The sequence below is a fragment of the Balaenoptera ricei genome, chromosome 3, assembly GCF_028023285.1.
Source record: "Balaenoptera ricei isolate mBalRic1 chromosome 3, mBalRic1.hap2, whole genome shotgun sequence".
Taxonomy (NCBI): domain Eukaryota; kingdom Metazoa; phylum Chordata; class Mammalia; order Artiodactyla; family Balaenopteridae; genus Balaenoptera; species Balaenoptera ricei.
The window spans coordinates 381,795-395,419 of record NC_082641.1 but is presented as its reverse complement, the minus strand read 5'-3'; the positions used below and the strand labels follow the sequence as shown (position 1 = coordinate 395,419).

At 48.5% G+C, this 13,625-nt stretch overlaps 1 protein-coding gene across 3 annotated transcripts in view; it reads left to right on the top strand.

Annotated features, from left to right (window-relative positions):
• The window catches only part of LOC132363507 (probable palmitoyltransferase ZDHHC11B), a 34,074-nt gene that overhangs the window by 8,578 nt on the left and 11,871 nt on the right, over window positions 1–13,625 (top strand). For 2 of the 3 annotated variants that reach the window (XM_059919198.1, XM_059919196.1), the window contains exons 5-10: window positions 303–427; window positions 1,201–1,356; window positions 3,565–3,677; window positions 4,570–4,604; window positions 7,645–7,735; window positions 11,129–11,163. In XM_059919198.1, the coding sequence (XP_059775181.1) occupies window positions 303–427; window positions 1,201–1,356; window positions 3,565–3,677; window positions 4,570–4,604; window positions 7,645–7,735; window positions 11,129–11,163 (555 nt within the window). The remainder of the gene's footprint in view (window positions 1–302; window positions 428–1,200; window positions 1,357–3,564; window positions 3,678–4,569; window positions 4,605–7,644; window positions 7,736–11,128; window positions 11,164–13,625) is intronic. The other variant, XM_059919197.1, reaches the window with a different exon arrangement.

Sequence of the window (13,625 nt, the reverse complement as noted above, 5' to 3'; positions counted from 1 at the left end):
AGGGTTCGGGCCCTCCTCGGGCCTCCTGGAGGACCGAGTGAGACCTCAGGTTGCAGGCCGTGGAGCAACAGAAAGTGCAGGGAGGCCCCGGGGCCGCGCGTCTGTGCGGCCACCCCGAGAGCAGGAGAGAGAAGCCCGAAGGTCGGGAGCCAGAGGCGGAAGGGCTGCGGGGCGGCGGCCGGGGCACGCCCTCGGCAGGGACGAGCCCGGGTCCCCCACGCTGCCCGGGGCCTCGGCACGCGTGCCGGCTGGCTCCCCGGCCCCGGGCTGTGCAGCCGCCCTGAGCAGGCTCTGCCCCGCAGGTACTTCTTCACCACAGTGGCCTCCGCTTCGGCCGGACTGCTGTACACGATCGTCATCCTGCTGTACACCCTCATCCAGTACTTCATCAGCCCCGCCAGCCTGCGCACCGACCCACACTACAGGAGTATGCGCTCCCCGCGCCCGGGCCTGGGCCTCCCCTCGCGCCACCTTCCCTCTGGGGGGCCACGTAGGGCAGCCCGGGGTCGAGCACCTGTCCAGACTGAGTTGTGGGGTGAAGACGCCTGAGCTGGAATTCGGTCTTCACTGGCCAGCACACGACCCTTCTCTGTTTTTCTTCACTTAATTGTTGGAGGCCGCGTGGCTGTGGTGTCAGGTCCCCTTGGGTCACAGAGGACTGTATCCTGGAAATGCCCCAGGTGGTGGCTCTGACCTTCCAGCTCTAGTTAGAGTGGGGAGGGCCCAGCGGGGCAGCGCAGTGGACGCCGGGGTCAGGCTCTGTGACCTGGGCACCTAGTTACCGTCTCCCAGCCTTACCCTCCAGATCCGTGAAGTGGGTCATGATACCCACCGCAGTCAGAAGGGGCTGCAAGGGTACTTAGGTCAGGCAGAGCACACCTGGGCGAGGAGGAAGGGCTCACCTGGGCGAGGAGGAAGGGCTCACCTGGGCGAGGAGGAAGGGCTCACCTGGGCAGGGAGGAGCTCACCTGGGCAGGGAGGTGCTCACCTGGGCAGGGAGGAGCTCACCTGGGCAGGGAAGAGCTCACCTGGGCAGGGAAGAGCTCATCTGGGCAGGGAAGAGCTCACCTGGGCAGGGAGTCGCTCCCTCAGGCTGGTGTTCCCTCCCCCAGTGCCAAGCTCTGTCCCCAGGTACTCACCTGATGAGGGGTGCTGCCTTGTCAGCAGGAGCTGGGTGCATGTGTCTCCGCCTCTCCACAGGTATCTCCGATCAGAACACGTGGCTGCTGTTCCTTCCGCTCTTCCCTGTGAGGACGAGCACCCCGGTCTTCCTGGGCATCGGGGTGCTGGTGCTGCTGCTTGAGCTCATCAGCCTCCTGCTGCTTGGTCACCTGCTCTTCTTCCACATCTACTTGAGTACGTGCCCCCTGGGCTGCCCTGTGTTGGCCAGCCTTTGCCCCTATGTTCACGTGGGTCCCCGGGCAGGCAGGCTCCGCCAGAAACAAGCTCAAAGCACAAAGGACAAGTCACGGGAAGAGAAGAAACACCCCATGAGGGGCAGAAAGGCTGAGTTCTATTCCAAGACCTGCGGAAAACATAAAGGAGGTTCAGAAAGTGGTCAGTTAAGGTGTTCAGAGATAGAAAGGAATAGAATCTATGAGGCACGAACAGGACGCTGTGGAAAAGAACAGGGAGATTTAGAAAAGCAACAACCAGAAATCCTACCAATGAAGAGCATTGAACTCAGCGATGGGGTCTCCACTAACCAAACTCGCTTGAGGGAGAACCGGTGGTTTGCTCGTGTCCACACGGCAGCTGCCCGGGGCAGGCTCCATCTGCCTTTAAAATGAGGGGAGAAGGCCCATCCCTCACCCTGTGAAGACTTTGTTTGGAAGTCACAACCGTCACCAACCTCTGCGGCCCCGAAGGGAAGGCGAGGGGCCTGTGGTGGCCGTGCCGGGTGCTCCAGCGCCCACCATCCCCCGCTGAGCCAGAGACGAGCGCAGAACCCGCCCTGGAAGCCCCGGACGGCTCCGCCAGCTCCTGCGTGCACGGCGGGGCCAGCAGGGCCCTGGGCTCGGGGCCGGGGTGCGTGTCGGGGGCCGTCTGCGCCTGTCCAGGCGGAGCGCGCCCAAGCGCTGCTCTCTGCGCTTCTGTAGCTGATAGGGGCGCGGTGAGTCCGCAGGAGTGAGGAGGGGCCTGGAGAAGTCAAGCCCCCAGGACTCGGTGGCCGGCTGGACGTGTAAGGACAGGAGCGTCCGGGGGTAGTGGTGCCACCGTCACCGAGGGTGAGGACACACAGGAGGCCTGTACAGGGGGAGATGTGCTGGATTCAGGACCGCGTGGGTTTATTTTAGGGTCTTTGAACCTCCAAGAATGGATTTCCAGGAAAGCATTGGGATTTAGCTATTGTTAGTTACAGTAAAAGTACCCTAGAACGTATCTACTTAACATCCTCGCGACCCCTCAGCTTCTGCGGGGTCAGACTCAGCGCAGTGGCGAGTCAGAATTCAGTCCAGGCTCAGCGCAGTGGCGAGCGCTCAGCATGCGATCGGAGTGAAACCCTCGGGTCGGAGGCTCAAGGAAGAGCCGGGCACGGCAAATGGGAGAGAAAGCGCCATGCAAGATGCCGAGGAAGAAGAGGACCCTCCAGCGGCCCGAGCTGGCGGGTGGACACAGGCGGACCCTCCTCAGTGCGGCCGGGCTCCGGCCACAGCTCCCAGGCCGCGAGGCGTGTGAGGCTCTGCATCTGTGTCCCCTCCTCTGCTTTATCACTGCGGTCCGATTAGCACACCTCACGCGAGGTGCACTCAGAAGGGGGTGAGCGCCGGATGCACGCAGGGGCGGCTCACAGTCTGAATTTGGTGGGGTTTGTGCAAACCCGCACCGAAGAATGAATATTTTCATGAGATATAAACAGGGTCAAGTTTACATCCTCAAACTGTGACACAGGTTCTGAGGGAATGTGTGCAGTTAATCAAGAAAGATAAGGCAAATGAAGCAAAAGCCCTTGTAGGAACCCCCAGGGAAGGGGACGGGGAAGGGGTTCTGAGCCTCGGGCCCCCCGCAGGGAGCAGCCGAGTGGGCCTTGAGCTGTGAGGGCGGGCGGCCCTCCGTCTGCTCCCCAAGCGGCAAACAGGCTTCTGTGGGGGGCCCTTTTCGCTTTTCAGAAATGATGGTCAACCCTCTGTTCTCACGTTTGTTAGTTTTCAGGGAAGGTTCGGCCCCTCCGCGAAGGCACACGACTGAAACGGGCACAGGACGTGCTTTCGTTAATAGTGCTTTTCTATTGACAAACATGTTTGAGAGTTTCTTCTAACAACCTGGGGTCTTTCCGCCACGTGTGAGAGCTGGTGTCTCACCTTAATTAAAACGGAGCTGGGCTCAGCCCTCCCCCGTCCACCTTGGCTTTGCGGGCCTGTGAGGGACACAGGGCCCCGGCTCCCCTGCCCGGGACGGGGCTGGTGGGCCCAGCAGGTGCGGGGAGCTGCTGGCCACGGCCCGAGGCCAGCCGGGCTTGGAGTGGCCTGGGAACCAACCCCCGACGCCCCGGACCATGGAGGGCGGGCCGCTGTGCAGCTGATGGAGGGCGACTCTGCCCTTTGCCTCCTTCCTCCTTTCTAGGGGCCAAGAAGCTGAGCACATATGATTACATAACGCGAAACTACCAGCAGCAGAGCTCGAAGGCCCCGGCAGTGAAGAGAGATGTGACCTCAGAAAGAGAAGAGTTGTCACAGGTACCGGACGTCTCTCTGCTTCACCATCCAGGTTCATGCGGGCTGGGGCAAGACCCAAGGTCACCTTGCAGCTAGGAACACTTAGCCACCATCCTTCGCTTCTGTGTTGGCATGTGTGTGTGGTTGTATGCGTACGTGAGTATGTTTGGCACGTAGCGTGCGTGTGTGTGTGGTTTCATGTCCGAGCTCACTCTCCACAAGATCAAGCCCGCAGGGCTGACTCCTTTCAGGCCCACCCATTTCTGCAGCTGCTCCTCGTCAAAGTTAACATTTACTCTTCAAAGGTCACCATTAAGAAAATGAAAATATAAGCCACAGACACAAATAATTATTTGCAAATCATATACTTGTACCCAGAAAGTGTATAGAACTCTCAAAACTCAATTATAAGAAAATCGACCCAACTTTTTAAATGGGCAAAAGATTTGAACACACTGCACCAAAGGGGATCTATGGGTGGCAGATAGGCACATGAAAAGATGGTCAACATAATTCATCGTTAAGGAAACACAAAACCACAATGAGACATCACACATGCCCATTAGAGTGGCCGTAATCAAAGAGACCAGCCCCAAGTGTTGGCGAGGCTGTAGATGGCGGGCTCACACGTTGCTGGTGGGGATGTGAAACTACATCACTTTGCAAAGAGGTTTGGCATTTTCTTAAAAAGTGAAATATATACGTCTCAGTGACCCAGTCACCCCACTCCCTGTCTCTTGCCAAAGAGAAGTGGGAACGTGCACACATGTGTGAGGGTGTGGGGAAGGGTGCCCCCTCCCTTCTGTGAGGTCCCTTCCCAGGACCCAGGAGCCTCTGAGGTACCACTGCTCCAAATCAACTGAAAGTGTCAACAACTTGCTTTCATTTTATGACTTTCCTTTGTCTCCCACAGCAGCTGGATAACCACCTGAGATCATCCGTGCAGGGGTAAGTGGTCGTCTGCCTAGAGCAGCTATATTCTCCTCTTAACTGGCTTGCTTTAGAAAGTCTTTCTTAGCCCAAAGAACAGCCTCCATATTCTTTGCTAATATTTTCGTAATTTTTACTTGCTTTCTTTACGTTTGGTTTTTAAACCATCTTCTATTTATTTTTGTATTTACTGAAACAGGAGCCAAGGTTATTTGATTACAGCGTAACTGTTGGTTGCCACCTCATTAATTAAATGGTCCACTTTTCCTCATCAAATCGAAAGGCCCTTTTCCTGATACCCCGAGCTTCCGTAGACGCTGGGCTTGTCTGCTTCTGGACACCAGTCTGTCCCTCTGCTGAGTGTACTAAGGACACTGTGCTGTTTTAACGATAGGACTTCATTTAGCTACCTTTAAATATCTAGTAGGTGAATGCCCCTCTTAAGATTTTTGTTTTTCATTACTTTTGACAATTCTTTCCTGTATTTATTTTTCCATATAAACTTGAAGATCATTTTGTGCAGTTCCAAGAAACCTGGAGTTTGATCTGGAGTTACGTTAGGTGTGCACTTTACGTGGGAGGGACAAAGGCTGCCTCCCCACCTTCACAGCTCAGCGTCTGTGTGGGGAACAAACCAGGAAGCCAGTCTCCGGGTGGGGAGGTGGGGAATCGAGGGGCTGGAAGTGCCGGGCACACCCTAGTGGGCTCCTTCTTCCCGGAAACCTACAGGGGAAGCTCCAGTGTTCCTGGCAGGGAAGACTGGCCCAGGGGTCCTGGAGGGCTTCACGTCTCCCTTGCCACAGCTCAACTGGCAGAGAGACTCAGAAAAGGAGAGGTGCACCATTAGTCAATTCCCCAAAAGCTGAGAATTGCTACAGATTTTTGCTTAGTTTAATAATCAGGGCATTTAGTGTGAAAGAGCATTCCTTTTCAAATAACCCACTATTTTTTTTCTTCTAAATTTATTAGAAACCTGATTGGCACTAGTATTGTGAAAATCTAAGTCACTTTGAATTTCACTTTCAAGTGTCTATGGTCCTTTAAATAAAATCTAAGAATATTTTTTCCTTTATCGCTTTCTGGCAAGAATGGTAGAAACCTAACTGGAATCAGCATGGTAAGCTTAACTCTAAAACCAAGCCTAAACAAGACAAAAACCTAGTTTTTTTCAGATTGCCTAATCAATGCATATTCATTATAGAACATTTGGAAACTGCAAAACTTCCCATTGTAAATACAAACATCCCTTCTTGCCCCCCTCCACCAAGTGCCACTGCTGGCATTTTGATTAGTATCTTTTAGGTCTTCCTTTTAAATATTTTTTGTGTGCATTATATACATGATGGGTTTTTTTTTTTGTTTTTTTTTTTTTAATTTATCTATGGCTGTGTTGGGTCTTCGTTTCTGTGCGAGGGCTTTCTCTAGTTGCGGCAAGCGGGGGCCACTCTTCATCGCGGTGCGCGGGCCTCTCACTATCGCGGCCTCTCTTGTTGCGGAGCACAGGCTCCAGACGCGCAAGCTCAGTAATCGTGGCTCACGGGCCCAGTTGCTCCGCGGCATGTGGGATCTTCCCAAACCAGGGCTCGAACCCGTGTCCCCTGCATTGGCAGGCAGATTCTCAACCACTGCGCCAGCAGGGAAGCCCATGATGGGTTTTTTTCTAAAATTATAATCATATTGTAGAACTCTTTAGAAGTCTTTTTTAAAAACTCCATATATTGTGAACATTGTTAACAGAAAAAATAATGATTTTTGTGAATATAAATCATTCCATCTTTGGAATGTACCGTATTCCTCATTTTTGGAATACTATTCTTTATTTTCAATCTAGTCTTTACTTTTGCATCCCTTTATTGAAAAGGTTGATTGTGTGAGAAGTGTGATACAACAAAATACAAGTTTACAAGCCCTCCAGACCCAATGGGCAATAAAACACCAATGGCCTTTTCTTGCTGCAGAAATGTTCCTGGGGCGACCTGGGAGTCAACCTAACAGTTGATGAGTAGACACAGCCCGATTTGGGGGAAAGTTTGCTGGAGTAGGTCCTAGAAACCTGGGAATATGTTTAAATCACAGGACACTGAAGTGTCTCACAGGCGTGTTTTGGTGGAAAACACTGTGGGACTTTGTAAAGTGTGTCTCTGGTAGCGGTTATCAGACCAGTTTACTGGGAGTGTTTCTTCTGTTCTGGCCTGTTTGCCTGCCGTGGAACAGTAAACAGAATGGATTATGTCGATAGAAATTGACCAGCTAGGATGAAAATACAAGTGGGGGGAGGACCACACACAGGCAGACACTTCCTGTCTGATTTTAGAGGCGTGGCCTGTGCCAGTTCCCATTGCTACACAGCAAATCCCCACAGACTTAGTGACAAAGACGACGCGTGAACTCTCGGTTCCCGCGGGCACATGCCTGCGGGCACGTCGGGCTCTGCCGGGCACTTCACACAGAGCCGTCAGGGCTCCTGGGGCGGCGTCCTCGGCAGACGGTGGGTCTGGAGTGTTGGCAGAGCCCGTCCCGTCCTCACGCTCCATCTCTAAGTCGGTAGCGGAGGGCCAAGTCCTCCTCGTGCTTCAAACCTCCCTGACTTCCCTCTTCCACGTTCCTCGGTTTGTGGAGGTCCGTGTGATGACACTGACCTACCTGGGCATCAAAGACAAGCCCCCCCGTATTCGTTTCCTGGAGCCTCTGCGGGAAAGTGCCACAAAGTGGCAATGTTGTGGCCCCGGGGCACGTCACTGTGCGCTTGTAAGGAGCCCCTGCGCCGCTGCTGCTCGCAAACTGGCAAGTGCAGTTGTCCGGGGGGGCTCAGTGGGGCGAAGCCCGTCTTCCTGGCGTCCCACTGGCAAGCAGTCATGGTCCTTTACATGCACAGCCCCTGCGGGCTGTTTCACATTGAGCGTTCAAACGGCCTCCCAGGGCTGCTGCTCTAAGGGGGAAATGGCAGCATTGGGGCTGGTGTGAGGCTTTGCAGCCTTACCAGCCCCGCATGCGCTCCTGCCCCCAGCCAGCTCCCTCCTCGCTGACCTCAGTCTTCCCTCCCCCCGCCCCATCCTAGCAGAAAGAAGCTGAAGGAGTTCCTGCCAACTTCCATGCACCTGAGGCTGTGCTCCACCGCCGTAAAACCAGAGGACACCTCGCCATCGAAGGTAAGCCCACGGCCACCAGCGTGAGACTCACCACGGGGGTCAGAGCCAAAGGTGGGTCTGAGGCCCTCCAAGAATGAGGGCAGAGCAGTATTTGGAATTGCTTGTTTGATGAATGGGAGCATTTATGTGGTTCCCAGGGATGCCCCTCACATGGGAACAAAGGTAGGTGGGGAATAGAAGAGAAAGTGAGGGACAGAACTGTTCTTAACTGTGGGGCTTGTATTGTGTGTGTGTGTGTGAGTGTGTGTGTGTGATGCATGTGTGTTCTGTGTGTGATGTGTGTTTGTGATGTGTGTGTGTGATGTGTGAGTATGATGTGTTGCTGGTGACTTTATTTTCTCTGTGGAGGAGCTTCATCTCACCACAAACCCTGAAGGGCATCAGAGAAGGGGGACCCTTGTAATAATTTAGAAATAGCAAGAGGGTCAGCACCCACCTTTAGCAGCAGTGAAGTTGTCAGCAGTCTTTTTCCTTGCTTGCACTTGCGCTAGCAACTTCTACTAGAAGTTCGGAAGCACATTTCATGGAAACTATCATCCTGCCCACCCCCCCAGACTCAACCACCAAAGGTGACCTTTACTGCAAGCCAGGAGCAGGCATCCATGGGTTTTTCTTTGCTGTCATTAAAGCCAGGGTGACCCTATGTTCCAGTTTGCCTGAGACAGTCCCATTTGATACCTGCTGCCAGTCTTGACCATGTGGTCACCACTCTGACTTGTCATTGATCATATGTTAAATCTCACTAAGAGTCTCCTGGACACATTATTATATCCATTTGGTGGCCAACAGGAGAGAATGGGGCCAAGCTCAACTCCTAAGAGCAGGCAGGTCTTCTGAGACTCTGAGATTTGAAACCTTTCTCTCTCCTGCACTGGAGGACACATTACCTTTGGCATTTAAGAACATGAAACACCAAATTACCAATGCACAGGTGACTTTCTAATGCAAAAATATAACATTATGGGTTTGGGTCTCTTAAACTTTTCTATACTTAATTGTAAGTGTTCTAAGGTTGAAATATGCTTTATTACTTGAGAAAGGGATTTACCATTCTACTTAGTTGGTACAAATTACCAAAACCGATTCAAGAAGAAATGGAACATTCAAATGGTCATATAACAAGTAAAGACACTGAACTAGTCATTTTAAATTCTCCACAAAGAAAATTCTAGACCCTAATGGCCTCATTGGTGAATTCTAACTGTTATTTTAAGGGGAAAAAAACCCAAATCAATTATGCACAAACTTTCAGAAAATAGAGGAGGAAGAAATACTTCCCAACTCATTTCTGTGAGGCTAGTACATAATACTAAAGCCAGATAATGTCATCAAAAAAGAGTATCATAAGCCAATATCACTCATGAATACAGAGGCAAATATCATTAACAAAATATTAGCAAACCAAATGCAGTCACATATATACAGAACTATCCACTGTGACTAAGTGAGGTTTATTCCAGGAATGCAAGGTTGGTTTAACATCTGAAAACGTATTAATGTAGTAAACATATTAATAAAATAAAATACAATAAACATACAAGCACATCAATCAATCAGAAAAAGTATTTGCCAGTAACACATCTAGTTATGATAAAACAGTTTCACAACCTAGTGGGGAAAACACCCTAAATCTGGTAAAGAACACTGGTGAAACTTACAGCTAATTCATACTTAATTCATACTGAATGCTTTCCCCTTAAGATTGGGACCAAGGCAAGAATGTCCATTCCAAACTTCTATTTGACATTTTACTAAAGTTCCAACCAGTGCAGTAAAGCCAGAAATATAAGTTAAAGGCATATAGATTTGAAAATGAAATGGTGTTTATTTGCAGGAAACATGATCCTAACAAATCTGTAGAAATAATAAGATAGCTTAGCAAGGTGGTAGGATATAAAATCAATGTTAAAAACTGAATTACATTTCTGTATACTAGCAGTGAAAATTCTGAAAATGGTATTAAGAAAACTATTCCATTCACAGTAGAATCAAAAAATAATAAAATAATGAAACAAGCACAAAAATCTGTATATGTGAAGCTACAAACTATTGCTGAGAGAAATTAGACACACTCCAAATAAATGGAAAGATTTACAATATTTATGGATTGGAACACTCAATATTGTCATGATAGAAAATTTCCCCCAAATTGGTCTACAAACTTACATGATCCCCATTGAATTCCCAGCAAGATTTTTTCTTTAAGGAAATAGCAAGCTGTATGTGGAAATTCGGAGGACTTAGAGTGGCCAAAATCATTTAGAAAAAGGAGAACCAAATCGGAGGATTTAGACAATCTGACTTCAAATTTCACTACAAAGCTACTGTATGGTTGCCAGCATAAGGACAGACATAGAGATCAATGAAGCAGAATAGAAACTCCAGAAATAAAACCTTTACAATTATGGTAAATGGATTTTAAACAAATGTGCCAAGGCAATTCAATGGGGAGAAATGTATTTTCAGTAAACGATACTGGAACAATTGGATACCCACAAGGAAAAAAAAAAAAATTAACTTAATGTCCTACTTCACAGCATACAAAAAAATAACTCAGAATCAATCTTGGACCTAAATTTCAGGGCTAAACTACAACACTTTAGGAAGAAAACAGAATAAAATCTTTGTGATCTTGAGTTAGGCAAAGTTTTCTTTAATATGACACCAAAGCACTATTAAAGAAAAATATGAAAAATTGGACTTCATCAAAATTTAAAATATTTGCCCTTCAGAGGTCACCACTACAAAAATAAAGATATAAGCCACAGACTGGAATAAATACTTCCAAACCATATACTTGTATCCAGAATATATAAAGAATTTTCAAAACTCAATTATAAGAAAAATGACCCAGTTTTTTAAATGGGCAAAAGACTTGAACAAACCGCCCCAAAAAAGATATATGGGTGGCAAATATGCACATGAAAAGATGGTCAACACCATTAGGCATTAAGGGAATGAAAATTAAAACTAAAATAAGACCCCACTACACATGAATCAGAATGGCTAAAATTAAAAAGGCTAACAATACCAAGTGTTGGTGAACCTGTAGAGGAGTTGGATGTCTTAATACATGGAAAGGAAAATGAAAATTTAAAGTGACACCACTTTGGAAAGTAGTTTGGCAGTTTCTTTAAAGCTTAAATATATTCTTATCATTTGACCCAGCAATCCCATTCCTGACTAGGAGAAATGAAGCCACCTCTGTACATGTAACGTGGGTTGGGAGGAAAGATACTATCCCACCAGTGAGATCCTTTCCCAGGCCTCAGAAGCCCGTGAGACACCATTGCTTGAAATCAACTATAACAGACTTGAATTTTCTGAACAAATAACCTCAACATCGACAATTTCTTCCTTTACAATTTTATTGATTTTTATTTATTCTCACAGCAACCAGTTGCCAGCCTGAGTTCATCTGTACAGAGGTAGGTTAGATGCTTACTAGAGTTGTTGTATCTATCTGAAAAATAGCTATATTCTCTTCTTAACTTAAATTACTTTGAAAAATAATTCATCTGTGATGGAATATTTTTAAATAATGTGTACCACAATGAAAACTAAAATTGTTTCACTTAAGATTACTAACAATTATAGCCATTCATGTATCTCATTTTTACTTATCTTACTTGCAAAAACTACAATAATTCTCCTCGCCCTTCTTTACAACTAACATCTGAACTAATACACAAAAATAAGACAAGTCTCTTTATTTTCCGTGCCAGTTGGAGGACATGGGCTCCGTTGAGCCTGAATGTCCTTTTGACAGCCTCTACTAACATTAGGTTTCAATTAAGCTCCCGAAAGTCAGGCTGACTCATGTTGAGTCGGTGTTGAGTCAGTTAGATGCTAAGGTAAGTGACACTCTGCCCCAGGAGCACTGCACACACGCACATGACCTTTTCACCTTCGAAATCACAAAAACAGAACATGGCCCATTATAAAGGTCATCATCCAGGGTAAGAACACATTTTAAGAGTACACTCTGTCTCCGTGATGAAATTGTATGCAGCCATGAAAAGTCATCTTCTCACAGACAGTGGAGAAACAGGGAATTTACTTGCAATGTTATGGTGGGTGTTTTCATTTACTAGGGCTGCCACAGCAAAGTACCACAAAACAAGCGGCTTAAAAATTAGAAACATGTCTCACTGTTCTGGAGGCTGGAAGTCTGAAATCAAGTGTTGGCAGGGTGGATTGGGATCTGAGGGTGGTGGGATCTGTTCCAGGCCTGGCTCCTTGGCTTGTAGATGGTGATCTTCTGCCTGTGTCTCTTCACATCGTCTTCCCTCTATGCCTGTCTCTGTGCACAAATTTCCCTTTTTACAAGGCCACCACGGGTATTGGATTAGTACCCACCCTAATCCAAAATTTTTAATTTAATTTTATTTATTTATTTTTGGCTGCGTTGGGTCTTCATTGCTGCACACTGGCTTTCTCTAGTTGCAGTGAGCAGGGGCTGCTCTTCATTGCTGTGCGCGGGCTTCTCACTGTGCTGGCTTCTCTTGTTGTGAAGCACGGGCTCTAGGTGCGCAGGCTTCAGTAGTTGTGGCACTTGGGCTTCAGTAGTTGTGGCTCACAGGACAGAGCACAGGCTCAGTAGTTGTGGCGCACGGGCTTAGTTGCTCCGCGGCAGGTGGGATCTTCCCAAACCAGGGCTCGAACCCGTGTCCCTTGCATTGGCAGGCGGATTCTTAACCACTGTGCCACCAGGGAAGCCCCCATGACCTCACTTTAAGTTGATGGCTTCTGAAACACCCTGTCTCCAAATAAGGCCACGTTCTGACGTCCTGGGAATTACGGCGCCAACGCAGCCATCCCTCAGTCTCCGTGGGGGATTTGTCCCAGGGGCCCCTGCGTTCACCAAAATCCGTGGATGCTCAAGTGCCATAGGTAGCCATCCACATCTGTGGGCTCTGGATCCGAGGGTTCAACAAACCACAGATAGAAATTTCAGTCCAAGTTTGGGTGAATTCTCGGATGTGAGACCCATAAATCTGGAGGGCCAACTGTATATTGGAAAAAATGCACGTATAAGTGAACCCGCACTGTTCAAAGCCATGTTGTTCAAGGGTCAACTGTTCATCTTTTTTAAAGGGACACAATTTAACCCACAACAGTGTGCCTTCTGGCCCTCCAAAATCCATGCTCTTCTGTCACCACATCACGACTTCCCCCAGTTCAAGCATCAGCTCTAAGTCCCAAATCTCACCACCTAAATCATCCAAATCAGTGATGGCTGAGACTCAGGGTATGACTGATTCATCCTGGACAAAATTCCACTCCATCTGTGAACCTGTGAAACCAGACAAGTTATTTGCTTCCAAAATACATTGACGGGACAGGCATAGATAGGCTAGACATACCCATTCCAGAAGGAAGAAATCAGAAGGAAAAAAGGGTCACCAGTCCCGAGCAAATCTGAAACCCAGCAGGGCAAATTCCTTAGATTTCAAGTGTTGAGAAAAAATCCCCTTTGGCTTGGTCATCTGTGCTATCGTCAGGCCCACCAGGTGACGGCCCACCACGCCCTGCTCCATGCCAGGAAGCTGGGCTTGTTATCCATTTAAAGTTGAGAATTGGTTGAGATGAATACCTCACTGCTTCTTCATTATTATATCTGTTAACACATGCTCTTGCATCAATATAGAGACCATGGAAAACCCCCAGCACCACCTCAAGGCTGATAACCTGAGCAGCCGCCACCTTTGCTTTCTATCCATACACAAAAGCTTACAGGAAAAAGATCGAATCACGCCATACCCGTCAGTCTGCAGCTCCCTATTTTATACCCCCAATGGTGTATCGTGGATGGCTTTTGTGATACTGCACGTAGACGTGATTCCTTCTCGTCAGGAAAGTCATCCTCTTCCGTGGATAGACCGTGAGT